The sequence below is a fragment of the Macadamia integrifolia genome, chromosome 5, assembly GCF_013358625.1.
Source record: "Macadamia integrifolia cultivar HAES 741 chromosome 5, SCU_Mint_v3, whole genome shotgun sequence".
In the NCBI taxonomy this organism is placed as follows: Eukaryota; Viridiplantae; Streptophyta; class Magnoliopsida; order Proteales; family Proteaceae; genus Macadamia; species Macadamia integrifolia.
Genome location: NC_056561.1, coordinates 25,899,572 through 25,926,109, shown reverse-complemented (window position 1 = coordinate 25,926,109; position 26,538 = coordinate 25,899,572). Strand labels below are relative to the sequence as shown.

At 41.1% G+C, this 26,538-nt stretch overlaps 1 protein-coding gene across 1 annotated transcript; it reads right to left on the bottom strand.

The window, feature by feature from the left end:
- Nucleotides 1–2,651: 2,651 nt before the first annotated feature.
- Nucleotides 2,652–26,283, bottom strand: LOC122077984 (protein SHORT ROOT IN SALT MEDIUM 1-like). Its single transcript, XM_042643865.1, has 15 exons — nucleotides 25,835–26,283; nucleotides 24,174–24,278; nucleotides 23,813–24,016; nucleotides 19,032–19,319; nucleotides 18,833–18,859; nucleotides 18,527–18,600; nucleotides 17,629–18,291; nucleotides 17,472–17,517; nucleotides 16,698–16,790; nucleotides 16,552–16,607; nucleotides 16,190–16,307; nucleotides 5,230–5,441; nucleotides 5,087–5,150; nucleotides 3,174–3,334; nucleotides 2,652–3,018 (listed from the first exon to the last, which is right to left on the bottom strand). Exons 2-15 carry the CDS (start codon nucleotides 24,243–24,245, stop codon nucleotides 2,652–2,654), a joined length of 2,445 nt encoding a protein of 814 aa, XP_042499799.1. The 5' UTR covers nucleotides 24,246–24,278; nucleotides 25,835–26,283.
- Between the last annotated feature and the right edge of the window lie 255 nt (nucleotides 26,284–26,538).

The following is a 26,538-nucleotide window of genomic DNA, read 5'->3' as shown; positions in this document are numbered from 1 at the left end:
ACCGTTCATTGAGTTTCCTAATACGAGTAGTGAAGAGGTCATGGATCTCCATGAACCTCTTTACACTGATGACTAACTTTTAATCAGGTATGACCCCCTTGCATTGTCTTTGTTTTTAATTCTTTCCATGCATTGAGGACATTGCATGACTTAAGTGTGGGGGAGGGAAACCAGTTTTTGTTTTTTTTTTTTTTTCACTTTGTTTTGTTTGTTTTTCTTTTTATTTTTGAGCTTGCTAAGGATGAAGTCCTACTTTGGCTTTTGGCTAATGATCAGACCATTCGGTTGCTTGATGTATGAAAATAAAAGTTTTGATTAAGGTACCCATTTTGAACGTATAAAAACCCTATTGAGAAGAAAGAAACAAACATGTGTCTTGAGATGGGACTTTCTTTTGAAAAATAAGAGACCTCTGTTTTATGGTGTTGGACCATATGTAAGTCTGTGGGTTCCTTGTACTTTTGATTTGGAGTTGAGACCTTCTTTTTAATTTGGCATGAGTTAACAAATACACAATTTTAAATGAAATGTGAAATGTGGTATAAAGAAGAATAAGAGTTGATTCCCTTGGAACTAGACATGGCATTGCGCCTCAGGAAGCGTGGTGTCTTGATCGAAATTCCTTGGGAGGAAACTTCTGAAAAATTCTAGTATATTTTGATATTTGGCATGTATTGTGTTGTTGTTACTGTTGTAGTAAGATGGTCATTCCCTCAAGTTATGTATCTTTCATCCCAATGCTCACTGGTAACAACTATCAAAAGTGGGTGGAGGAATTAGAATTGCATTTAATTCTTCTTGACTTAGACTTGGCACTTAGGGAGCCTAAACCTAAGCCTCTCACAAACTCGAGCAGAAGTGCTGAAATGACCAAGTTTAAGAAATGGACTAAAGCAAACAGAAAGTGCATACTGGTTTTAAAAAAGGCAGTTCCTGAAATTATACGTGGAAACATAGAGATCAAAGACACTGCAAAAAAATTCCTGGATGCTATTAAAGCTAGATTTTAACACAACAAGAAAGCTGAGAAAACCACATTGATGACCAGGCTAATGAATACAAGGTATGATGGATGTGGGAGTGTTAGAGAATACATTTTGGGTGTAGCTACTGATGCTGGTAAACTTACAGATCTTGGAATACAGATCGATAAAGAATATATTGTACACATTACACTGAATACCCTCCCTAGTCAGTATAAGGTTATCTAATCTACCTACATTGCACTGAAGGACGATTGGAGCCAAAATGAACTCATTTCCATTTGCACTCAAGAGGAAGAAAAATTGAAACAAACTAGGTTTGCGAGTGCACATGCAACTTTCCACAAGGGATCTTCTGGCGGACCAAGCAGAAGGAACAAAAATTTTTCCAACAGAGGAAGTGTCAAGCCATATGACAGGACTAATAGCTCTCAAGAACTTGACACATATCAAAAGGCTCAAGATGAAGAGAATACCAATAACGTAGAGTGTTTCTGGGCCATAAGAAAGGACATGTGAAGAAGGACTGTTTTATTTTCAAGAAATGGTTAGAGAAGAGGAAGAATTCTGGGGTTGATAAGTAAGATGATACCAAGAAAGGGTGAGGTAGACTGATCACCAGCAATTGAGAGCAAGTAAAAATTGGTCCCATCAAGTAGTTAGGATTTCTTTACATATAGTTATTTAAAATGCTTGATTAGTGGGAGTTCTGGTTTTGTTTAGTATTTGTTTATGTTTTGAATCTTAGCCCGTATGTTTTGGGGTACAGTTTGATGAATTATGGTAAAGTTTTAGCATTTACATTATGCACAGTTATTTTTTGAAATATTTGGTTTATGATTTCATTTGAGAATGTTTTTATAGGCAGTAATTGTCTTAGTTATAAGCAATATTTTACCATAGTTCAAAATGTAATGTTTGCCACATTTTAAGATAGTATTTGTCACAGTTCATAGGCAATATTTGCCACAGTTTATAGGCAAAAAGTCACAGTTAGATATTAACCACAGATCAAAGGCGATTTATCACAGTGAAGGTTAATATCACAGTTAAGGACCTACATGGAATGACAACAGTGTAAATTAAGGATATGTCAATGTTTCTATGATAGTATCCCACATAGATTCGTGTTAAGAAACTTACTTATATTTGTAATAACAGAAAGTTGTATGCCGTATATTGAGGTGTATCTTCTGCTGTTATTCGATGTGAGTGATTTTTCAACTGAATCACAGTAAGAGTGGTTAATGTAATAAGATTCTATGGCCACACCAATTTAAAAGACATCCTTATAATTAATGTAGCCCAAGTGGGAGATTGTTGGATTTATGAGCTAAATTAATTATTCGGGTTGATTAAATGGGTGAGAGTTAAATTGCATGAACCGGTTCGGTCCACTCTCAAGTTTAGGGATATGCTGGCTCAACCCATTGTGGTTTAGGATTTGGGTAATTTACAGCGCCACCCCCTGGAGAATGCCAATATTATAGGAACACCCCCTCTCTTTCACCAAATTAGACTCAGACCCCCTACCGTCAGTCTCCGTTAAAGAATATATTTTATATGCTGATGTCAGCTACTGTTTTTTATATTAAATACCAAAATGCCCTTACTAAATGGGAAGTACCTAAAATGCCCATCTAATAAGTCCTATCCTCAAATCGATGGTTACTGTACCTTTCTCCCAGATCGAGCATCGACAGTGGCAGCTGCCGAGCTGTTTCGACCTTTTCGAGACCTGGCCGGAAAACTCAAAGCACGTCTACCGTAAAATTGAGATGATGATTCTTGCATTTGTAAATCTTGTTTACGAAGAGCGGTGGCAGCTCTAATGGCAAGAACACACAAATCGGTGAGGGAAGCAGGTATGTGTTGCCTTGTGACTGGTAATAGGAAATAAATTTGCCCAAATTGAAGCTCTTCATCATCTGGCAATGAAGGATTACAGGAATCGACGAAGATGGATTCGGCGTTGCAGAGGAAACAATTGGGATTTACTGTACCTTTCTCCCAGATCGAGCACCGGCGGTGGCAGCTGCATCAACGATCACGGCGACGGTAATCTGATCTTGAAAGAAACCAGGCTGGATGCAGTGGTGGGCTTTAAATCTGATCACTCAAGAAAATGGATTTTTGGTTTCTCTCAAAGAGAACAATGGTTGAAACGGTTCGGTAGAGTTAGCAACTGACCCCCACTTGATTGCCTCGAGTGCGTGCTTGTACTCTCCCATTGCGGCGATCTGTTCGCCGTATTCGATGGCGCCCCATGAAAGCATTGTTACAGTGAAGGCCATTGGAAGCCCAAACTTGACATGGTCGCTGGCATCGTAGTATCCTCCGACCAAATCAACCTTTCAATGATAAGCCACAGTCTTCACTGTTCTGCAAATGTTCAAACAATGGGAATTCGAAGAGAAGTACAATTAAGAAACAGAGATGAAGAACTACAGACTCCTTGTTCTAAGCCGTCGGTGAGGCCAGAATGGTGTCGCCAGGTGAATCTTTGGTTGTACGGTAACCGTCCAGAGCGTTGAGATTCAAAGTAGAGTAGACTCTTTTTCAGAGCATCGCCATAATCGAAAGCTCGAACGGTTGAAGAGATCACCAAGAGCAGGATTAGAGGGTACCATTGGTGTACACGTCTTGAGATTCTCAGAATTACATTGATCAGTTGGACTTGGAATAGCTTTTCTCCTCCATTGATTAATCTCTTCCCTTCAAGAGCTTACCAAAAAGTTCAGAAGGGATAGGGAAATCTCTCTCTCTCTCTCTCTTACTTTCTCTGGTCCCTGTTTTGTAACGGAAGATTGTCTCTGGTTTATGTGCACACGGCGCGCTCTCTCTCTTACTTTCTCTGATTGCTCTCCCCCACCCTTGTCGTTGGTTTTGCTTCCTTCCCCATTTTCATTTTCAAGAGTTGACCTTTAAATCTGATCACTCAGAAGTTGAAATTGTGAAAACAATAATAAATCTAAGAGGAGAAGAAGAAACAGATCTGCTGCGGGATATTAGGGATGATCAACTCTGCTCAGAACTTGAAATTGTAACAGCATAAAAGCTTATCATTTTACTTACCGGAATCGTGTTTGCTTCCCAGATCTGCAATGCCTGTTAGTGGCGGTGATCACTCGATCATTTTCCATTTCCGATCTGGAGGAATTTTTTTTCTGTAAGGATTGAAAATCCATGACTAAGCATTTGGGTTTTTTTATTTAGAGAACCCAAGTCAGCCGAGAGAGAGAGAGAGAGAGAGAGAGAAGCTGGAACCGCCAGTGACCGGAGAAGAAGCTAAACCGCCAGTGACCGGAGAAGAAGCTGAACCGCCAGTGACCGGAGCTGCCTGTGACCGGAGAAGAAGCTGAACTGCCAGTGGTATCTGCTGTTGCAGTGAGAGGTAAGGTAAAATATGATTGTTTATTTGTTTTAGTTAAAAGGGTAAAAATGTCATTTCAAATTCTTTCTTAACGGTGACTGACGGTAGGGGGTCTGAGTCTAATTTGGTGAAAGAGAGGGGGTGTTCCTATAATACTGGCATTCTCCAGGGGGTGGCGCTGTAAATTACCCTTTATTTTTTGTTATTGCTTAGTCTGCCCGCAATCAATAAATACTCATTCATTTTTATCCCTTCCCTCTTCATCTACTTTAGTCACCCCTTAAAATTCTGGTTAATTATAGAACTGTCATTAGCCTCATTGTTTGAGTTGTTTAACACTTGGGTGGTGGGCACATAGGCAATCCGAACCAAGGTTTTCGAACCCCATATTGCATTACTTACAGCATGTTCTTTGAAAGGATGACTCATATGACGAAGCATAAAAAAAAAGGCCAACAAAGAAATACTGTAGGACCTTGATCATCCAGCCAGTCACATCCCCTATTCCAATGTGCATTAGAATGACAATATCAAGTCATAAGTTAAGTTAATAGGCTATGCATAGTATAATCTAAAACACCAAATGGGAGAAAAGATTAGAAGGCAAGTGACTACCCCAAGAACTCTGATATGATTTATACAAGTAATGAAGCACCAAAAGGCAAAAGGCAAAAGGCAAAAGGCAAAAGGCAAAAGGCAAAAGGAGAAAGATTAGAAAGCAAATGACTACCTCAAGGAAACGATTCCAACGATGACAGTTATGTAAATCAAGTTGGGTTAATCCCTTTGCACATCTGCATAGAAAGCATATCTTCTATTTAATTGGCAATCATTCATCCATAGGAAAATATGCAGAAAAATTTCTATGCATACCTAAGAGCCGTCTGAATCAAGGATGACTCATCAACCGATGGGTCCTCACCGTCAAGAACATCCCAAGGGCCTCCAATTGCCATAAAGGAACGGTCTTGTCTGAGAATGGCAAACCTCAAGATGTTATTTAAATGTGGTATACGGTCATCAGAAATTTTATCAGAAGATAGTTCCTCCAAGGCATCTTTACTGATACCGCTCATCAGAACCACCTGAAATGAAGGGAGAAATAGATACAGATTGCACATTATATAAGGAACTGGATAACTAAAAGAATCTTTTCACTGTAAGGTATTTATATTATAGCCAATTCGTAAAGTATTGGTATGATAAGAAATGATCGGATTCCTAACAATAAGCGGGCCGTGGGCTGCAAGTCATATGCATTCATTTATACCCATATCTATACCTAATATAAAAAGAATGATGGCCCCTTCCAGTTTTCCTACAGTTCTAACTCACTTCATTTCAGTATTTTATTTCTAATTTTACTCTCAAATGGTAAATCTTCCTCCAGTATCAAGTATCAACCAACAATCTGTTTCATGGAATATACCCAAATTACCCTCATGTAACTATAAACACCGAATACATTTCACGGGTTGCTAGCAACGGCCATTAGAATCCAGTAGAGATAAGAGAGATAAGAGATATATGACCTGACCTCCCCCACCCATGCCTGACCTCCTTCCGATGGTGGAGACCGTCGGACACCCTCCCCCTCCCCTTCCTATACTGAGCTCTTCTCTCTCCCAAACCCCCCTACAAACTCTGAACTCCTCCTTAAACTTTTCATCTCCTCCCTGCCCTCCCACATCTACCCCCACCCTTTCCCCCTTCTCCACTCCTAAACCTTTGCCCTCCTCCTCCTCCTCTCCCCCCCATTGCTCAAAAGCTGGCCTCTCCTCATTTGTTCGCCACGCTCCCCCCCACACCTTCCCCGCGTCCCCCCCGCCTTCTCCCAAAAAAAAAAAAAAAAATCATCGTAGATGACCTGAAAGTGGGCTTACGCCCTTCCGGACTGCTTAAACCAGAGATCTCTAGGTGGAAGAATTGCCTTAATGACATTTTCTTGGTAGCTGGCCTCCATTCACCATTGTCAAAATATCATTCTCAAAAGAGAATGGAAGCCTCATGGAACAATGTCCACTTACCTGCTGGAAAATTTTCATCTTCAACTTCTTAGAAGAAATGGATAAGAACACTGCCCTAGAAGGAGGGCCTTGGCAATTTGGCAGGAAAACCATCTTCCTTCGTCAATGGGATAAATATTCCATCTTAAGCAGAGTCAACATTCAGTCAATCCCCATTTGGGTGGCCCTCCCAAATTTACCTCTCCATTTCTGGTGTGCAAAGGGCCTGAGCATAGTTGGATGAGTCATTGGGAAGCCTCTACATTCTGATCTCTGAACCAAGCTCGTGGACAGAATTGCCTATGCCAGAATATGCATTGAAATATCAGCAGATGCTCCTCCGCCTTCGTTGGTCACTATCTTTGGCGACAAAGGCCATTCCTTCAATCAGATTGTCACTATGAGTGGTTACCTCCGCATTGCACCCTCTGCAAAGTTTTTGGGCACACTACAAGCTTTTGCACCATCAAAGCTCCAGAACCTGAGTCTCTTAAGCCCTGGATAAAACGGAAATCCCCAAAACTGCCCCTCTAGGGAAAGATTACCATCCCCAAATTCGTCAGCGGCAAAAGAATTGCCCGCATTCGCTGCTGCAGAAATCGCAATCGTATGGCCCTCCCTAATCCCACCACCAAGGGTCACTCCGGCCATGCAGCGCCCATCAGTCCTTCAGAGCTCACCCTGAGATTGTTGGACAAAACGTTCATGCTTCTGTCTGCTTCCTCTGGATCTGACGAAGACCCTAACAATTCTCTGTCCTTGCAAGATACGTTGGACACTACAACGGCTGATCCTCTGGCCCATAATATCTCCTCCACCTACTATATCTCTGGTGCACGCACTCCTAGCCTCCCTGATATTCCTTGACATGATCCTGTCAACTTCGTTGATCGTACCTCACTCATCCCTCTGCCTTCGCTCAAATCCTCTCCTTTACTCCCTCTTCCTACTCCCTTTGAGGGGCCCACCATCTCTTCTGTGGCTCACTCCTTAGCCCTCCACTTATGTGCAAACCTCATCCAAACCAACTCCTATCCTCCTCAATTAAATTGGTCCTCCATCCCACCAATCGAACCAGCCTCCATCCAAACCACCTCTACTCCTCCCAAACCACACCGACTACCAACATCTTATCCATCTACCCCTCCATGCAAACTATCCACCACCCATCTACCGACCCGATCCGTCATCCAACTTCCCCTTCTTCTCTACCAGATTCCCCTGCTGGTCCTCCTTCCTCTCTTCCTCTTAAGACGCCTACTGGTTCTTCACCCCCTCCTCCATCATTCCCTCCTCGGATGTCTCCCTTCCCCCGACTTATTTTCAGGCTTCTGACTTGATGCTGCCGTCAGCCTCCGCCGGTCTCTGGTTCGCGCAGGCCCTTCCTACGCCATTTCCCGTCGCATCGGATGATTTGCTTAGGACCGTCCAAGCCCCTCCAGACCCCTCCTAGACATTATTCCTGGCTCTGCTATTGCTTTGGATGGCATGCCGGTTCATCTTCGAAATTTTGCATTCACTATCACCGACTCTGCCACACCATCTAATGATTCCTTTCTTGCTATCACCCTACTCTCTACCATGGCCTCCATCGACATTGGGAGGGATGATGCTTTCTGGTCCACACGGGCCCATCCTATGCACATCCTCTCTCAAACTGCCATCATTGCCTCTGTTGAAGTTTCCGCCGAAGCCAATAGTGCTAGTCAAGATAGTCTCAGGTCCTCACAGGCCCATACTGTGAACCAAGATACTTTTGCAGCCTCTCAGATTAACCACCAAAAGCCCTACCATCCGAGCAAACCAAAGCATCTTTCCACAAATCCAACAATAGTACCCGCTGAAGCTCCTGCTCGTCCATTACCTCGAAGAACTTGTGTCCATTCAATCCTTCCCCTCTCAGAGAATACAGAATGTGCCCGAAAGCTAAGACTGCTTCTGGTAATCCTTTTGCTCTTAAGAATTATTGCCTCCCCCCACCCCCCGCCCCCCGCCCCCTCCCCCCTCAATAACCCTTTGGACTATTTGAAATGTTTGGGGCTTGAATTCCTTGGTTAAGCAATCCACCATCCGGTCACTTATCCACTCCTCATTTTGATCTCTGATGTCTCCTCGAAACCAAGAACCTGGAAACCAATGCTTCCTGCATTGCTAGTTCCATTACTCCTCGGTCTTTCTCTTCCAATTACTCCCACTCCCCCTTTGGTCGCATATGGATTCTTTGGAATCCTCTTAAGTTGTCGTTCACCACCATCTCCTCCTGCCAATTCACTTACCTCTCCATCTCCAATCCCTCCGGAGCTCATAGCTACTTCTTCACTGCTATCTATGCTCTCAACCATACTCTTGAAAGACTTCCCCTCTGGTCTGATCTATGCTCCATTGCCCAATCTGTGGTCTTCTCCCTTAGGGATTTACGGGAGATTTCAATGTGATTCACTTCAGTCATGAGAAAATTGGAGGAGACCCCATTGACCTTCCTTCTGTTGAGTCTTTCAACAATGCATTGATGGCATTGGTATGAATGATCTGAGATGGTCTAGCTCTAAGTTGACTTGGCACAATCTCCGCAATGAGGCAGATAGAGTTGCTTGCAAACTTGATAGGTCGTTGGTAATTGAAGCTTGGATCTCCGTTTTCCCTCCTCCCACTGCACCTTTAACCTTCCTGGTATCTCGAACCACTGTCCCATCTCTTCCTTTTCTGTCCCCACATCTCCTTTGGCCTCAAACCTTTTAAATTTTTTGACATGTGGGCCTCCCATCAGGATTTTCTCTCCATTATCAATCAAGCTTGGGCCATTTCAATGAATGCCTTCTCCACTCCTCTTATTGCCTTTGCCAAAAAGCTTACAAATGTCAAAGACGCCATTAAGATTTGGAACTCCGCTTCCTTTGGCAAGATCTGATTCAGGGTCACCTTTTGCAAAGAGAATCTTAGCTCTATTTAGGCCAGTCTTCAATCTGATCCCCTCAACCCCATCCTTGCTAGCGAGAAAAATATGTTTCCCTAGAGCTCTCCTCCCTTCTTGTCCAAGAAGAGAGCGTTCTTCATTAGAATTCTAGAATTAAGTGGCTTGAGCTTGGTGACTCCAACTCGGCATTCTTTCACAGATACCTTAAAGTAAGAATCAATGCCAATTCCATCCGGCAGCTGACCTCCCACTCTAATGGTTCATCCCCTTCCACCTCCATCCTGCTCTTCAAGCCATTCTCTCTGATGATGAGATCATTGGAGCCATCCTCTCCCACAAATCCAATAAAGTCCCCGGTCCTTATGGATTTAGCAGTGGGATTCTTCTCTTTTTGCTGGAGCATTATCAGGGTTGATCCTATTTTGGCAATCCGCAGCTTCTTCCTTACCCCAACCAAATCCGATGCATCAATCATACCTTCATCTGCCTCATCCCCAAAATCCCCGAAGCTTCCTTTATGATGGATTTCAGACCCATATCCCTTTGCAACCTTCTCTACAAATTTGTTGCCAAAATCCTTGCCAATCGAATCCAAAAAGAGATCGTAATCAGCCCCAACCAATCTGCCTTCATTGCTGAGAGAAGCATTGCAGACAATATTATCCTTTGCCACGAAATTGTCCGTGGGTTTGATAGAAAATGTCACTCCTCTGCAGCTGTCCTGAAGATTAATATCCATAAAGCTTTCGACTCCATCAAATGGGATTTCATCTCTAGTGTGATGTAAATGTCCTTCCCTCCAGTTTTCATTCATTGGGTTATTCCTGCATCTCTTCTATCCACTTCTCAATCCTTGTCAACGGTAGCCCAGCAGGATACTTCCCCTCCATCCTCTCAGTTGGACCTCTGTATGTCTTCCCAAATCTGAAGGACGCCTAGGATTGAGGAGAATTAAGGAAGTTAACTCGTTGGGCATCCTCAAACTCATCTAGAAAATCGATTCCAAGCAAAATGGGATCTGGTCATGGTTCAAGAACTCGAGCGATACCATCGAAATTTCCCATACTTCGACGGTATTCCATAACTCCGATACCATATAGCCTGCGACTTTTGAAAGTCACTGGTTTTGACACATTTCGACCGAAATTCCAAAATGCGGGAAATTTTGAGTGGACCATTGGATTCGACCCTTTGGGTGGAACCAACATTTATAAAACATGCTTAAATGGGAAACCTAGTGTTCTCATTTCAAAATTTCGACCCTCTCCCCATATTTTCTTCTCTATGAAGTGGCAAACTTGGGAAAACACTCAAGATATCCCGCTTGTGCCCAAAATATTTCAATCTAAGCTTGGATCTTGCAAAATCTACCTAAGGGAGCTTGCACCACTTTTGAATGCGAAACTTGGGAAATCACTTTTGAGTGATGAGTGTAGAGACTTGAGACTTGAGAGATAACTCACAATTATGTAATATTATTATTTATTTTGGATCCTTTGCATTATGTTCTGTTTGTTTTAAACTTTTATCCATGTATTTCACAATTATGTACTTATGTAGATTGTAGACTACATATAATGTAGACTATGTACTTATGTAGTATAGTTTCAATCGACGACTCAAAGTACATTAGCAAATTTTGGTTCTAACCACAAGTATGACTTTAGGTTTTTTTTCTATGAAACTAATTATGTGAATGTCTTAGAAAGGTCTAAAGTAGGATGTACACAAAAAAAAGGTCAAAAAAAACACATTTTGGGGGGGTCAAGACCAAAGTTTCCACCCAATTGGGAAAAATTCCTTGGTTTCCTCAAACTTTCCTAGAATTCGACCGGAATTTCGGTCTCCCTGAGGGTCGAAACCCGATACCTTGAACCTTGGATCTAGGTTTCCTGAGTCTACTCTCATCTCCTCAACAATGACTACATCTGGATTGTTTCCCCCAACTCTAATGCGACCTGGGTCTGCTTCAACGTTGTTCTGAATCGCCCCACTACCCTGAATGCCATCTCCTCCACTATTGGTTATGGCCAAAGTACGAACCTTTGGCTAGACCCCTAGCATCCAATTGGTATCCTCCTCAATGTCCTCAGCTCTAGAACTATATATTCCTTAGGCTTAAGGAGGAATGCTTGTTTCCTCCATTATTTCTAATCATTCCTGGTCCCCCCCCCCTTCCGACATCTGGTCCTCCCTACCCCCGTCCTCCAAGTCACCATGGCAGAGAAGACTCCATTTCCTAACTTTCCTGTCCCTTAAAAAAATTTAGCTCTACCTCTATTGGAACCTCACACGGTCTTCTAGCCCTTTTGTTCCTTGGCATAAAATCATTTGGTTTAAAGGCCACATTACCCGCCAAAGCTTCACAGTTTGGCGTGCCATGACCAATTGCCTCCCCATTCAATCTTTCCTCATCTACCAGCACATCCAAGTGCCCCCCTCTATTGTCTTTGTTGGAATGCCAATGAGCACATCAATCATCTATTTTTCTCCTACCCTTTCTCCTCCTCCATATGGATTTCTTAGCCGTTGTTAGCCTACCAGAAGAAGCCCCCTCCCCCTGAGCAAAAAATGGATTTGGATGGATATAACCTATGCTGGATCCTCTATTTACGACATTGCTAGAAGACTTTCTTCCTGTGCTTCTATTATTTGGATGGAGAGAAATCTGTGTAGATGGACTCCCAAATCCGGTACTTTTGACATGATTTGGAAATCCATCTCCTTTGACATTCGCTCGAAGTTAGCCTCTTTATAATGGAGTCTGGTTAGAAATCCCCTAAGGAATGGGCTTATTTTTGTCTCCTGGGGTTTTCCTTCTTCCATCCTATCCCTCCCCCATGTTTTGCCTTAATTGCTAGGTAGTTTTGGTTTTTCCCCACCTCTTGAGTTTTGTTTCCCCCTCTTTTTTTGCCAAGGATTTCCTTGGGTGATCTCCCCACACCCCCCTCCCCCTCTTTCCCTCTCCCCCTTATATATTCTCCTCTTGGTAATGAATTATTTATTCATCCCAAAAAAAAAAAAAAACTTAAACACCTATTTTTTTATGCTCATATACCCAAATTACTCTCAAGTCCTCCTCCACTATCAACCAAGCAATATGTTTTATGTCTTATACCCAAATCACCATTAAGTAACAATTAGACCCTTATGTTTGATAGTTTTCCCAAACTATCCTCATGTCATTACACATATAACGAAATTACCCGTAAGTTTGATAGTTTTCCCAAACTACCTTTACACTACCATGCATTGTACCAAAATTACATGTATGATTGACATACTTATACCTAAATTAACCTTACATACCTAATTTTATTTCAAAATTACCTTTGCGCCCAAATAATCCTTTAAAAATACTCCCTACATTAACTGTCCAAAGTTCTAAAGAACTTTTCTTGTTTCTAATATTTCTTTCGCAAAAGGTCTTGTGCATGGCCATGCAAGGTGCATGATTTGCACATAAGACCTTGGATGGGGACAAAAGTGTAATACCCCAGAAATTAGAAACCTTAGGGTGTTTTTTCTTTTATTCTTGTTTTTGATATTATGGACATAACAAATAACTGAAGGGTTAGCCTAGTGGTTGGGACTTTAATTGGCTAAGAGGTCAAAGGTTCAAATATCATTATGTTCTTCAAAATGGATTATTATTCTTTTTCTTTAATCTGGTTGGTGGACCCCAAAATAGGAAGAGAAATCAAATAGGAGATTGTGAAAAAAAAAAAAAAAAAAGAGACCAAGAGAGGGTTAGAAAAAAAGGAGAAAGAAAAAGAGAGAGAGTTGAGACCGAGAGGGAGTATGAGAAGGGAGAGTCGTGGGCTACAAAAGAAGAGGAAGAGAGGGGGAGATAACGAAATCGTGGGAGAGAAGGAGAGAGAAGGAAGAAACAAAAAAACAAAGAAACAAAGAAACAAAGAAGGAAAGGGAAAGGGAATTGTCGAGGAGAAAGAAGGGAGAGAAGAGACTTGACTTACCTCTTGCATCCAATCTTCATTTTCTTCCCAACAATCGAGTACTGTTCTCTCCTTGTATTGGCTTACTATTTATCTTTTCTTTTTCATGTTCTTGGGAGTTCTTGAGACCCAAACTGCAGGGCCGTAGAATGGACAGATTAGGACTGAAACTCGATATGAGTTTTGGGTCAGTCCAAAGCCTTTTGCTACTGCTACTACTAAAAACCTTTCAAAGTTTCAACTTCTTGATTCCAAATCTTGTTTTCTAAGTTTCTCGAAATCTGGCAATTTGGACCAAAGCTTCCCCTCCCATAAAGTGAGAATCGATCCCAATGCTGGCCACCTGATTTTCTGTTCTTGGAAATCAACTAAAAACCTAATTGATTGGAGTTTTCTTGACCTAATCTGATCTCCAACTGAAATTGATGGCCAGATCTGATTTGACCTATGTTTTTAAGCTTTTACTCATGATATCTTCATTATTTCTGACCAATGGCAGTACCTAACAGATCTATAACGTGAGATGAGATCAAATCAATGTTAATTTATGGTTTTCTAAACCTGCGCATACCCTGTTTTACTCCTGTTTTACTCCACATTTCAGCATATAGTGATTTAATTGTTAAGCCTGAACCATTAACTCGATTTCACCCAAACTTTGGGACATCAAAGTACTACCATAGAGCGGAACTCAATTATGTTTTAGTGGTGGTCTGATCATTGGTTTGAGTGCTACATTAACACCTCTCAAATCTGGAATTTTTGCATTCCAGAATTTGTATTTTTCAAATTAGTTTTAATCCGGCCAGTAATCTGTGATCATATTTTGGGGGTTAGTAAAGCTACCCTAGGGGAAGTTTCAATCCGAATTTCGGGAGCATCTGACCTATGGATTGAATTTAATTTCAGTTTTACTGAAATTTGAAATTTTCTTCTCAAACTCAAATTGTTCTATTACTCTCAAATTACCCAACCATTATTTCTCATCTTTTAAGGGTGTTAATATTTGTCATGGGGGTTGATTCCTAGAGTTTGACCATCGTTTGGGAAGGTGATTTGGTTGACTAAGTTTTTTTTTTTTGGGATGAATAAATAATTCATTTCCAGGAGGAGGAGAATATACAGGGGGGAAAGGGGGGGGGAAGCCTAAGCCAACAAGGAAAGGCAAGCCCCAAGGGGGAACAACAAAAACAAAGGGCAAACACAAAAGCTCAAAAGAGACAAAAGCGGCGGGGGGAGTCAAACATGATGGATTAGGTCCACCTGTAGGTTCCAAGAGGAGATGATGTGGGAATTTTTTGGGGATATGGGAATAGGTCGGGAGAGGGGGCTAAGGAGGCTCTGGACTTTGGAGGTAACATCAAAGTAGATAGCTTTCCAAATCTTGTCTGGAGTCCTAGATTTGGGGGACCATCTACGAATGTTACACTCCATCCAAAGGTGGTTGATGGTAGCACAAAAAGCCAGTTTAACTATCGTGTCACAAATGGAAGGGCCTGGGGGTAAGGAGGTGAGAAAGGATACCCGAAAGGTGCCAGGTATCCTTCCAAAGGGAGGTGGAGAGACCATTGCCAATGGAGTGGGAGATGGCAGAGAGGGCAACTGGTCTATGCTCAAGGATCTTCCTCCAGATCCAGGAGGCATCCGGAATGGAAGGGGCCGTCCAGATGGGGTTGTGTTTTAGAAGACCAGAGTAAATCCAGTCAACCCAGATGCTTTTGTGCTTGAACGCAATTTTCCATATGAGTTTAAGGACACCAACAATATTGGCATCCTTAATTTTCTTAATACCAAGGCAACCTTCGAATTTGGGACGGCAGACTTTTTTCCAACTAAGAGGCCTGAGGAATCTGGAGGAGTCAGAGCCTTTCCAAAGGAAAGAGGAAAGGAGACTTTCAAAAGATTTGATAATCGAAGCCGGAAGGATGAAGGTGCCAGACCAATAGAGGCACATAGGTTGGAGGACCGATCTAATCAATGTAAGGCGGCCAGCGAAAGAGAGGAGTTTGCCTTTCCAGAGCTGAAGCTTCTCTCTGAGATGATCAAGCAGGGGGTGCAATGGTGGGCACAAAGCCTAGAGGAGATGAGGGGAAGACCCAGGTATTTAACAGGAAGGGAACCAAGAGGGATACCAGTAATGCCACTGATGGTCTCCTTTGTCTCCTGAGAGATACCAGAAAGGAAAATGTAAGACTTAAGAAGATTGATTTTGAGACCCGAGAGGCTTTCAAAGGAATGAAGGAGGACATAATGGTGCTAATGGAGAGGGGATTAGCCTTGGAAAAGATCATGATGTCATTAGCAAAAGCCAAGTGGGAGAGTAGGAGATTTTTGCACTTGGGAATAGGGGAGATGAGATGAATATCCATGGCAGATTGAATAGAGTGGGAGAGGATTTCGAGAGAAAGGGAGGCATCCCTGGCGAACGCCACGGCTCGAGAGAAAGTAACCAGCCGAGCTGCCATTCACAAGGACGGAGAAGCGAGGAGAAAATGCAAGTGCGAATCCAATGAGTGTTTTACTGAGATCCATCTTGCTTTTCCTGTTTTCTCTATATGAATATCTGGAGCTTTTACACGTCAACTTCTACCCAATGTTGATATTCAGAAGATTGGCTCAAGCCCAACACCAAAACTGAAATAAGCTTATGGCGAAGTGTTTCCTTTGGGGGGAGTGGCCCCTGCACGCACACGAGGGCCAACGGGACTATGGGAGCATGCAGTGAAGCATCAATATGGGTGGTATTTCCACCTTTCATGGGGGCAGGGCAGTCATTCCCCCCCTGTGTCTGGGCGCAGCTGTCACCCTCCCCTACAGAGTTCTTTTTCCCTAACCTTATCTACCCAATAAAATCTTTGCTCCACAAGAGGATAGGTTGGATCACTGAAAAATCCAAATTATTTTTAAGGAAAAACTAGGAAGAACCTTAATAATATTGAATTTGTGATGAGTTCTACCTTGGCATTCCACACTATATTTCCACAGTTTGACTTCCTCGATTCTTCAACCAATGGTTCAGTGGAAGACTCCAGCCGCTCACCTCTGCTCTCTTCTTCAACAAGATCATGCACAAAGCTGTTGCACTCAACATGTAATCAATGGTTAAATTAAGGGGGGGGGGACTTTTAAAATAAAAGATGATATTATCCAGAATCATGACATGCTTTATCACAAATTAAGGTAACACAATAGAAAATTAGCTAACCATAATCAGAGGAACACAGAACTTAGAAGCTGCAGAATATTGCCCAGAGACAAGAAACAGGATTGAAAACTCTAAAGAGGCAATTACATAGAAGGAAGTTTCTGAGAAGGGCACCTGACAGGAGCATGTAAAGAAAGTTTCAGTTTCTCTTTTGGCCAGTAAACCACAACCTAAAGACAATTGGACATCAGAAGGAATATCGGTGCCAAGTGTACAATGTTGCTATTACTTCTTAACCTATAGAATTAATAATTTTGTACCTTGGAGAATTCTGGAGAAATTGACAATTTTGGATATCGCTTACTTATGGACAAATAATCCCTTTCAACATCCACCAAGCAGAATGGATAAGCCTGCAAATTCAATTGCCACAATAAATCAGCTGGATGAACACAATTCATATTTGAGGCAAAAGAACTGGAAAAACGAAGCAGCACCAAACAGGAATAGAACAGTTATCTAAGCAAACAATAATACGGTTAACAAATCAAAGCTTTAATGTGGCTCTCAAGTCCCAACTGATCTAATTGTTTAATTTTATTTTCCTTGATCCTAGAAAGATTTAACTCCAAGATATGGACATAATAGGTATGACACAGTTCTCCATGAATACCAATTCAATGGTTTAAAAACTAAGCATAACAACAACTGAAGTGCGAGCTGAAAGCAATTGCAGATTAACTTTATGCAAGGAACAATTTTAATCGACTGATTCCTAAACTTAAATAGAGGACCTAAATCTCCTGCATTCACTGAAGAGAATACAACACCTAGTATCTTCGAATAATTTTGCTGATTGATTCAGAGTGCAAAAGATAGAAGGTCAGAAGTAAATAAAAGATCCAAGGAAGAAACTCAGAACCCCACTTCCAATGGTTAAGAGGAAATAAAATGAGATCTTGGGACGAAAATTCCAACTCCAAAGCCGAAGGATAAGAAGAAAGAAGATAAGGTCCAAAAACCCTCAACCCAGATCCCCCCAACGGAAACAGGTCGAAACATCATTGAATGACTAAATTCTTGTGTGGTTTTACCTTGCAGACATATTCTCTCCTTTTTTCTTTAACAGGTGTATGATGCCTTCAGCATAGCAGAGCACAAAGTTAGTCAAGAAGCCCGCACCATGTAGGAAGCATCAATCTATTTATAACTACATAGCAGGACACAAAATAGAACGTCAAGATCCACCACCTATGCAAAGCCTCATGACGGGGAGAATCTCGTCGTGAAGGTCTCACATCCCTCAACAGTGAGGAACCATGTCGGTCCCTAATGATCCTTGGTGGAGTCCGTTCACGCCTAAGTTGAAGCACACGTTTGCGTTCTCTTTCTCTCTCCTTCTCCCGGCGCTCCAGGAGGCGTTCCCTTTCACGTACTCTTTCTCTTTCCCGCTCCCGCTCCTTCTCCCTTTCTCGCTCTTTCTCTCTCTCTCGCATGTGCTCCCTACGACGCTCCTCCTCCCTTATCTCAAGCTCCCGACGAAGCCCAATCCTGTCATCCTTTCTTTCATCAATCCTGGATCCTCCAAGGCTTGAATGCCCACCGAGTGACAACACACTACTTGGATAATCAGGCTCAGGCGAAGCTCCTCGAAGTCCTTTTCCAGTGGCATAGTCTCGACCAGGAGGCAGGCTCACTCCATAACCTGAACTTGAAGAACCTTGTGCATACATGAGATCGTCAATATTTCTCCGAGGAGCTGCCCCCAGGATTGATGGAGCATTTTTCCCATCATAAGAAGCATTTAGCATTGATAAATTGTGAGGATCAGAATCGATTCTTCCACCATAGGAGCTAAGATCTTGGGTTGCATGACGAATAGCAGCACCCCTTGCTGCAAGATAATCACTTGCTCTGCCAGAAATGTGTATGCTACTCACAGTAAGATATATAAGACCATCTAAGAAAACTGTGCAAGGGCTCACTATTGCCATTGGGAAAGAAAGGTACATCCCATCAAAGAATGAAAAGGTTGAGCAATGACATCCATTGGGTAAAAGATGCACAGTTAGCAGTTCAGAAGCAAGCTACAAGATGCTATTAGTAGTAGAATCAATATGGATGAAGCAATATTGCAAAAGAGAAATACCTAGCACCCCCATCTAAAGGAGCAGATTGTAGAGACTGAGCTTTCAGCAATTGTTGTTGTCGCAGCAATGATGCCTTGCAAACATTTTAGCAAGAGTTAGAATGTTACTTCTTACAGAAAAAAGAGTGAGTGTGATTGTGATTGTGCATGTGTGTGCATGTGCTTGTGCGTGCGTGCGTGCGTGCGTGCGTGTATGCATGTGCATGTGCGTGTGTGTGCGTGTGTGTATGTGTGTGTATGTGTGTGTGTGTGTGTGTGTGTGTGTGTGTGTGTGTACACCCACATTTGTCTAGTCAAACCCAATACCTGATCAATGTCATCGTAAATCTCAGGCTGTTGCAGAAGCCGAAACAAGCACATTTAGGTATTTATGCAAAAAAGGAAGAGACAAACAAACAAGGACTAAGCAAAATTATAGCAATAAAAGGATTAAAATGAGAAAAGAAAAATAATAAGAAAATTTAAAAAATTGACGTGGGGAAAGGATAAACCATGCTCTCTTCACCTGACCAAGACCAAGACCAACAGGATCAGTGAACCGTCTACTTGACTCACTTTGCAACTCCCTCCCAATATAAGCACTTTGATGGTCAACATACTGTCGTCTGTCCAGTGAAGAATAATCAGCTACCTTCCCTGACGAGAATTGATCACCTTTGTGACCATACCCATGGCTTGACAATGGAACAAAGTCACCAGATGCAAACTTAGGGGACTCTAGCATAGCTGAGCCATAACCACCACGACCTTGAAGGCCAGATGAACCAGCAACTTTGCCACTCATTGTTGCAACCTGAACAGGTATATAAGCCATCTAGTGATTTTAATGTTTCATTCAATGATATAGTACAAGTAGTAGGTTACAGTAACAATCATGCTAGAACACATTCAGTCTTCAAACAAGTAAATAGTCACCATTCAATGAAGGTGTCATGAGACAGCAACCATGACACCTAAAACCCTGACAACGTGCCTCAAACACCATGCACTGGACAAGATAACAAAAATCAACTGGTTCCATCTTTTCCTTTGTCGACTCTTCCATGAAGTCATCATTATGCTAAGCTAATGTCATAGATTTTTTCAACCAAGAAAGTTTCAAGGAAAAAAGCACATACATATTTTACAGTCAATTCACTGCATATTCCAAGGAAACTGAGAGAGAGAGAGAGATAGGGTACTGGAACACCAAATTTCATGAACTTCTCTAGAAGTCTGAGCAAAAGGAAGAAAAGACCAACCTTATTTTTCAATACTTTTTAGAAGGATCCCACCTGCACCCTAAGTGAGACAGAAACAACTGTACAATGAGTTTCAACCTTCCCTTACAACATTAGATGATGAAATCACCCTCAAGAAACAACATACTATTTTGGGAACGCAGTTTACTCCCAGTATGTGACTCATGTTTAAGGCTATCAAGGAGGAAGAAAGCCATTTGTTCCTTCAAAAGTCTGGTTACATATTTTTTTACATTCATACAGGATGCTCTGAGTTACAATCTGTGATCGATCAGACCTCGCTGATATTTGACCCTTAGAGCCTTTTCAATTTGCAGATGTACACATTGGAACATACAAACTTTTGCAGTGGGTTGGCTGACTTGGGAGGAAAGGAAGGAATCCAACTGCTGCATATATATGAATAGACAAAAGCTGCTGCTTTGAGTTGATGGAGAACTACCACAAGATTTTAGGCTCAATGACATGGCTTTAAAAAAAAAAGCATTGAAAGAGCAGGACAGATAAATTACAGATATCCTAGATGGACTTCAAGGTGTGCCTATGCAATATAGCTGATGAGCTGAGTGAAATCAAACTCAACCTAGACCTCGTGCTGATGCGGAACCCGGGTTGGAAAACCCCTATTGGGTACACTTAGGGCCCACCACCCAAGTGCTCAAATCACAAGCACTAGTGGCAAAACAGTAATTATTTGGGTTTATAAGAACAATGACAGACTTATAATTTGCTAGAACTTCTCAACACAAGCAAAGACTTGCAACATGATAGTAGGAATGGTAAATTAGGAAGAAGAAGTAAAATAAGGACTAAAAGGACTACGGATACAAGGGAAGAGCAATATTGTCAAACCAGAAAATAGATAAAGTTAGACATAACCCTCGATTAAAGCCTTCTTCTTCCCTACGATGAATAGAGCTATGGCGGAAGAACAGCAATCACGAAAGAAGAACTTCTTCAGTTAAGCATGAAACTCCAGACGAAGGTTTGAAGCCCGATGGCCACTTGATTCCGACGGTAGAAAACTCAAACAACAGTCGAAGAAGAACTGGGGTCCTTGCAACTCAGATCTGGCGGTAACAGGATTCAGATTTGGAGATATCTTTGGATCTCTAAACTGGTTGAGTTGTTAAGAGGCAAGAGTCTAGGGTTAAGGTCGCAAAAGGAAGGGAAACCGTCGACCAAAACCTCAGTCTAAGCAGATTAAACGTAGGGAAATCGATCAGCTTGATTAGGGCTGCAACTATCGCCAGAACCAGGGGAATTCCAGGTAAGAGAAATAACAGTAAACATCAATAAAGAAATTGAAGGGAGGGAAAGAGTGATATTTTCAGGAAGGGGAGAAACTTGCACAAACACAACCATACAGGTTCTTAGCACACAACTCAAATTCAATTCATTATCGATTCTCAACTGATCTCTTCACCGTATTACATCAAAATAAAGAAAAGCTACCTAACATAACAATAGAAACCCAACAAAAATGGAAACTCAATATTCTAGGAAATATACCATATATGGAACCATCAAAAGAAGTCCTACATAATCTACCCACCAAATAAAAAAAACTAAAGATTGCATATTAACTACCAACCCTTGCCAGACCAGAAAACTGGTTTGGCTTAGGCCTCCAAAGAGGGTCTAATGTAGAACTAGAATCACAAGTGATCCTAATCCTAGGCAGAATCTCAAATCCTGGCTGAATAGAGAAGATGTCCTCCAATAGGCCTGGTTCTAGCTCTCAATCACTCTCTCACAGCAAACAAATAAAAGGAAAATCATAAAAGAAAGAGAATTCGATGGAGGGTTGAGAAGGGGGGAAGAAGAACTAGTGGACTGGACATCTCACCCCTCGAGTTTATGTATCTCACCCAACTGCATCCCACAGCACAACAGCATAAGCCATCTTTTTTTTTTTTCATTAAAAAATTCGTGTTTAATGTTATAGCCCCTTACAAACTTATATAGAAGACTCAAACCTGACTCAAACAATAAAAATGAAAGGCCTAACCCAATCCTTAACTAATTGGGAAACCTAAACTGACTAGAAAGCTGAAATAATAAAGGAAATAGACTCAAAACAGGACTCTAACTAAACTAATGAATTAAATGTCATTTTCCTACTTTCTACCCATATTTTAGGCCTATTAAAGTAGATCATTACAAAGAAAACTCATGTGATCAAAGGCCCAACACATAAATAACCCAACATAAGGCTTATTTGAAATAAAATAAGCTCATTAAATGACTTATCTACATCAGGTTCAGTCCGGTCTATATCCAAGCCAAGGCAACTGCATCACATGTTGGATTAACAAATATGAGATAGAGGTATTTGATCAATCTTTTAAGTTGTTTTCCTTAGACTTCAACACTATCTTTTGTTGGATCTTGTTTCTCTTCTTCGTTAGATCTCTCCCCACCACCAAAAAACAAGTCCCTCAGTCTTCACATACGAAAAATGTGTTAGAAAAATACAAGAATGAAATTAAGTTCCGCGAGGTTTTTTAGGCATATGAGACCAGATGATAAACTCACTACATCCACAAGCAGTAGTGAATAAAGGTTGATGCCGATCTGGGGTTCAAATAACCCAATTCAGATCGCTTAGGGCTTACTTAAACCAATATAATCCATGTACAAGAAGCGGTGGCAATTTTGAAATTAAACGGACTGGCACAACTGTAAATAAACTGGAATCACTGATAGGGTGGCAGAATTGTAAATAAAGGGGAACTTCAACTTAAGAGAAGAAGACAAAGGAGTGGAGTGTAACGTGTTAGTGCAAAGGTTAATCCTGGAACCAAAGATAAAATATGGATAACGGATGAATAAGCCTAAACTATAGGGGCATAATTGGAACTTCAACAAAAAGGGGAGTTAATATCTTGAGGAAGACTTCTTCTTCCTTATGTTAAACCAGAAACCAGCGGAAACAACCTTCGAACCAGACAAGAACTCATCAATGGGCCTTCAATCAGGCTGAAACTCATGGAAGGGTTTGACTATTCCAAGATCTACAGTCTCCAACCGACGGGTGTTCAAACAGAAACCAAAGAGAAAGTAAAACTTCTGCAACTCAGGTCTAACGCAAAGACAAAACCAGATGTACAGAACTTCTAGCAAAGATCAAATCTTCACTCACATCTATGAAGGGTAAGTCATTTCTATTAGAGAAATGAACCCTTAAAACCTCTAACTGATCTGAAGTGTATCAGGAGAGATCGATGGAAAAAACTGGGGCTGCAAGTAACAGCCAGAACAAGAGTACTGCTGGCAGGCACAAAGAAGAAAGAACAGTAAAGAGGGGAAAAAACTGATTGCAAGAGAAAGAGAGAGAGAGTCGCACAAAGGGGGGACGAAAGTGGATAGTCAAATGACCAAGTTCATACCAATCCAGCACAACTCACATAAAATCCATTCTTCAAATCTGAAATTTCAATTAGTTACACTGGTATAAATAATAAAAGAAACCCAACATGAAAGAAAACCGACTATAATTTGGAAACTAATTGGAACTAAATCCAAATAGCTATCTCCTACTTAAAAGAACAAAATAAAAGATTGCATGTTAATCCCAAAATAGAAGTAAATAAAATCCTAAAACATCCTACAAGCTTCGATCCCAAATTGGATCTGGTTCATCTCCATCTGGATACCCATACGGGTTTGGATCGGTCCAAGGTTGTGCACCTGCATCAAAGGTCTAAAAGACAACCAAAACGCTATAAATTAAGAACTTGATCCATGAGATGACAATTGCACATTGTTCTAGGTATTTATTGAGTTGAAAAGGGAGAATGTGGGAGCATTAAGAGATTCCTACTTCATGTTCAGAAATAAGGGAATTCTATCTCTGCATGACTAAAGATCATGTTCAGATATTTCCTTCTTTTGTTCATAGAAAAAGAAGCTTATTAGAAAGAGAAAGGAAAATGAGGGGAAATAAAGTTAAATAAAAATATTAATACCTTATGCAGAAATATAGACCTTATATAAATAACAAACAAATTAATGTGATATTGGCAAGGATTAAATCTCTGACCTGTTGAGCACTACTCAAAGCAGATGAGCCATAAACAGCCCCATATTGTCCCCCATAGTGAGCAGCAGCTGAAGGATGGGCTCTATATCCAGCAACATCTGCTTCTTGAGAAGCACCAAGCATAGACAAATGCCGAGAAGGAATGGAAAGTTGAGACCCTCCATCAGGGCCTAAAACTGAACTTCCAGAATAAGGAGGTCCAGACTACAGAAATTTAACAAGTTCAAAGAAAAATTAGGTCAGGAAAATTCACCGGACCAATAATACTGACGAGGACCTGATTCACTTATTTATAGCCATACAGAGAAATTTAAATGATAAGCTTTTACTGGAAACATACTGTACCAAAACATACACTTACATTTTGCCCATATGCCCGTTGTGCCGCATATGATTGCTGCTCGTATGTATTACCCCCTCTAGAGGGATGCATTTTTTATTTTTTTTTCTAATGGAGAAGCAGAAACTGCATGAATCACAAAAATGAAAGATAAAAAACCCAATTAATTAGGCCTTTCGCACAACATTAAATATATACATGTCAATATCACAAAGAATATTTGAATAACCAAATTTCAGAAAAGGGGAGAAAAGGAACAAGATATGGCCAACAAGATGCCAAAAACTCCAAATAAACAATTAACACCAATACAAGCAGATGTAGCAGGTTGAAAACTCTATCTAAGGCTTGTTTTGAAGAAGAGGTACTAGTGCACAGGCGAACCCTTTTTTTCCTGATGGATGTGGACAATCCATTTAATGGAGTCATCTGGTTTCTGAACTAATGGGGTTTGACTTGCAAACACCTTTGAAACGCACAAGATCAGAGAGGGCCTAATAAAGGGGTTTATATTGATATAGCCAATAGCTGAACAATGACCAGTGGAAACCTCAATCAAAAAATAAATTGACATTCAAAACCCACATGGGGAAACCATGGATGATTAAAAGAAGGAAGATTCCAAATTTATACCAATGTCAATGACTGATCTGGGCAAAGGAGAAGAAAACTTGGATCAAATACAAAAAGAGATGCAGGAGAAGATCATAGAGAGTCCTAGTTGCACAATGAATTGAGGTATGAAATCCTCACCTCACCAGGATTGAGAAATTGTCATTAATCCTACAAGTATCTTACCCTATTCTAGTGACTAAATAAGATTAATCCTACTCTTGTTGAGACTAAGAGGTAGAGAAGTCCAAATCAAGATAGGAAAGACAATAAAAAACAAATACAATTTCTTTGGACTTTATATAGTGAAAATAGAGAAAATCAAAGAAACCAAGCTAGATAACTCAGGTTCAACCGAGCATCAGTGCTGCATTCTTAGCCCAAAGGAAGTAAACAGTTGAAGAAAGCTCAAATCTATGTTGTTTGAGACATGCCGTTACTGGGGATGGGGATGGGGATGGGGATGCAGTCCAGAAAACTGATATCAACAAAGATTCACCAAGCAGGTGCAATGGAGAATAATGGATAAACCAAGTAATTGATCGGAAAAGAATGCCTCTAAACCAGGGGTTTACAGGTTAACATATCTGTGTGCTGAAATCTACAATCAACTGAAAATGATTATATTTAGAAGTTGAAACTGAAGCAAGATAATCTGGACTGACCTGAATGAGAAGCCAAAAGTATTGGAACTGAACTGATTCAATCCGTCAGTGATTCGGGTATTACCACATAACACATCCACTAGATTCTCTAAAGCAGTATCCAACAACAGAGTGGTCATCCAAACCCATATTCATAATGCCTTACTACTACATTTAAGTAATTCTACGTATGCTATAACTCATGAGTCATGACTACAAAATGGGTGGCACGCTTAAACACATAAAATTGAGCTTTAGGGACCAGCCCATTAAGCCGAAATAAGCCATATGAATTCACGTTCCCTAAACGGGAACGAATACGTACGGCAAGTAAACTAATTATATTGTTGATTTGATCAATCTACTTCTTCTTCGTTACCAAAACAAAAAATCAATACACTTCTTCATAGATATGTGAAAACTTACTCCTTCCTTCAGGCTTTGAGATTGTAGGATTTGATAGTCACAATAAAAAGTCTCTCACGGAAAAGGAGAAGAAGAAGAAGAAGAAGAAGGGAGATGCCGCCCTCCTGCCACTGTAATCGCCCTCCCACTGCTGCAATCGTCCTTGATTGGGTTTTCAACAACCGGAAGATAAACAGATAAAGAGAGCAAGGTTTTCATTTAAGAAGGGAGCTGGGGGTTTTAACCATGGGAGACCAGGAGCTTTTGGAGGAAGGGAAGAAGAGTTTGGGGTTTTCTAATACGAAGGGAAAGAATGGTGGGGTCGGGGTTTTTTTGTTTTTTCGTAGAAGAACCCAACCCATGGGAGTGAAGGGGGAATTTATTCATTGATTACATGTAGTACTCATGGACGGAGATTGGCACATCTCCCATATTCATGGATTGGAATTTGGGCAGGTTGTCGTATACGTTATCAACAGAGTCTTCATAGTTAGGAAGTCTACAATGTTGTTATTCTCCCCTTAAATATATGCAAAATTACGAGCAACAAAGTATGAAGATATATGCAAAACATCCTTCTTGTTGACTTCACAATTAGCTTGTCAAAATCTTATGAAATGGCTTCAAGCAAAGAAGTCAGAATAGCAATCAATTCACCACTGATGGATTTAGTGAAAGAAGATGGAAATGATAATGTGAACTTGCAATGCCCAATGTCATCTCGA

Bases quoted from the DNA above. Each gene is read 5' to 3' on its own strand.
- LOC122077984 (XM_042643865.1), bottom strand. From the start codon at position 24,245: ATGCATCCCTCTAGAGGGGGTAATACATACGAGCAGCAATCATATGCG. The intron at 18,292-18,526 runs GTATTTCTCTTT...CATTTCTGGCAG, and splicing joins CCTTTAGATGGGGGTGCTAG to AGCAAGTGATTATCTTGCAG. The intron at 16,791-17,471 runs GTAAAACCACAC...TTGAATTTGCAG, and splicing joins GGAGAGAATATGTCTGCAAG to GCTTATCCATTCTGCTTGGT.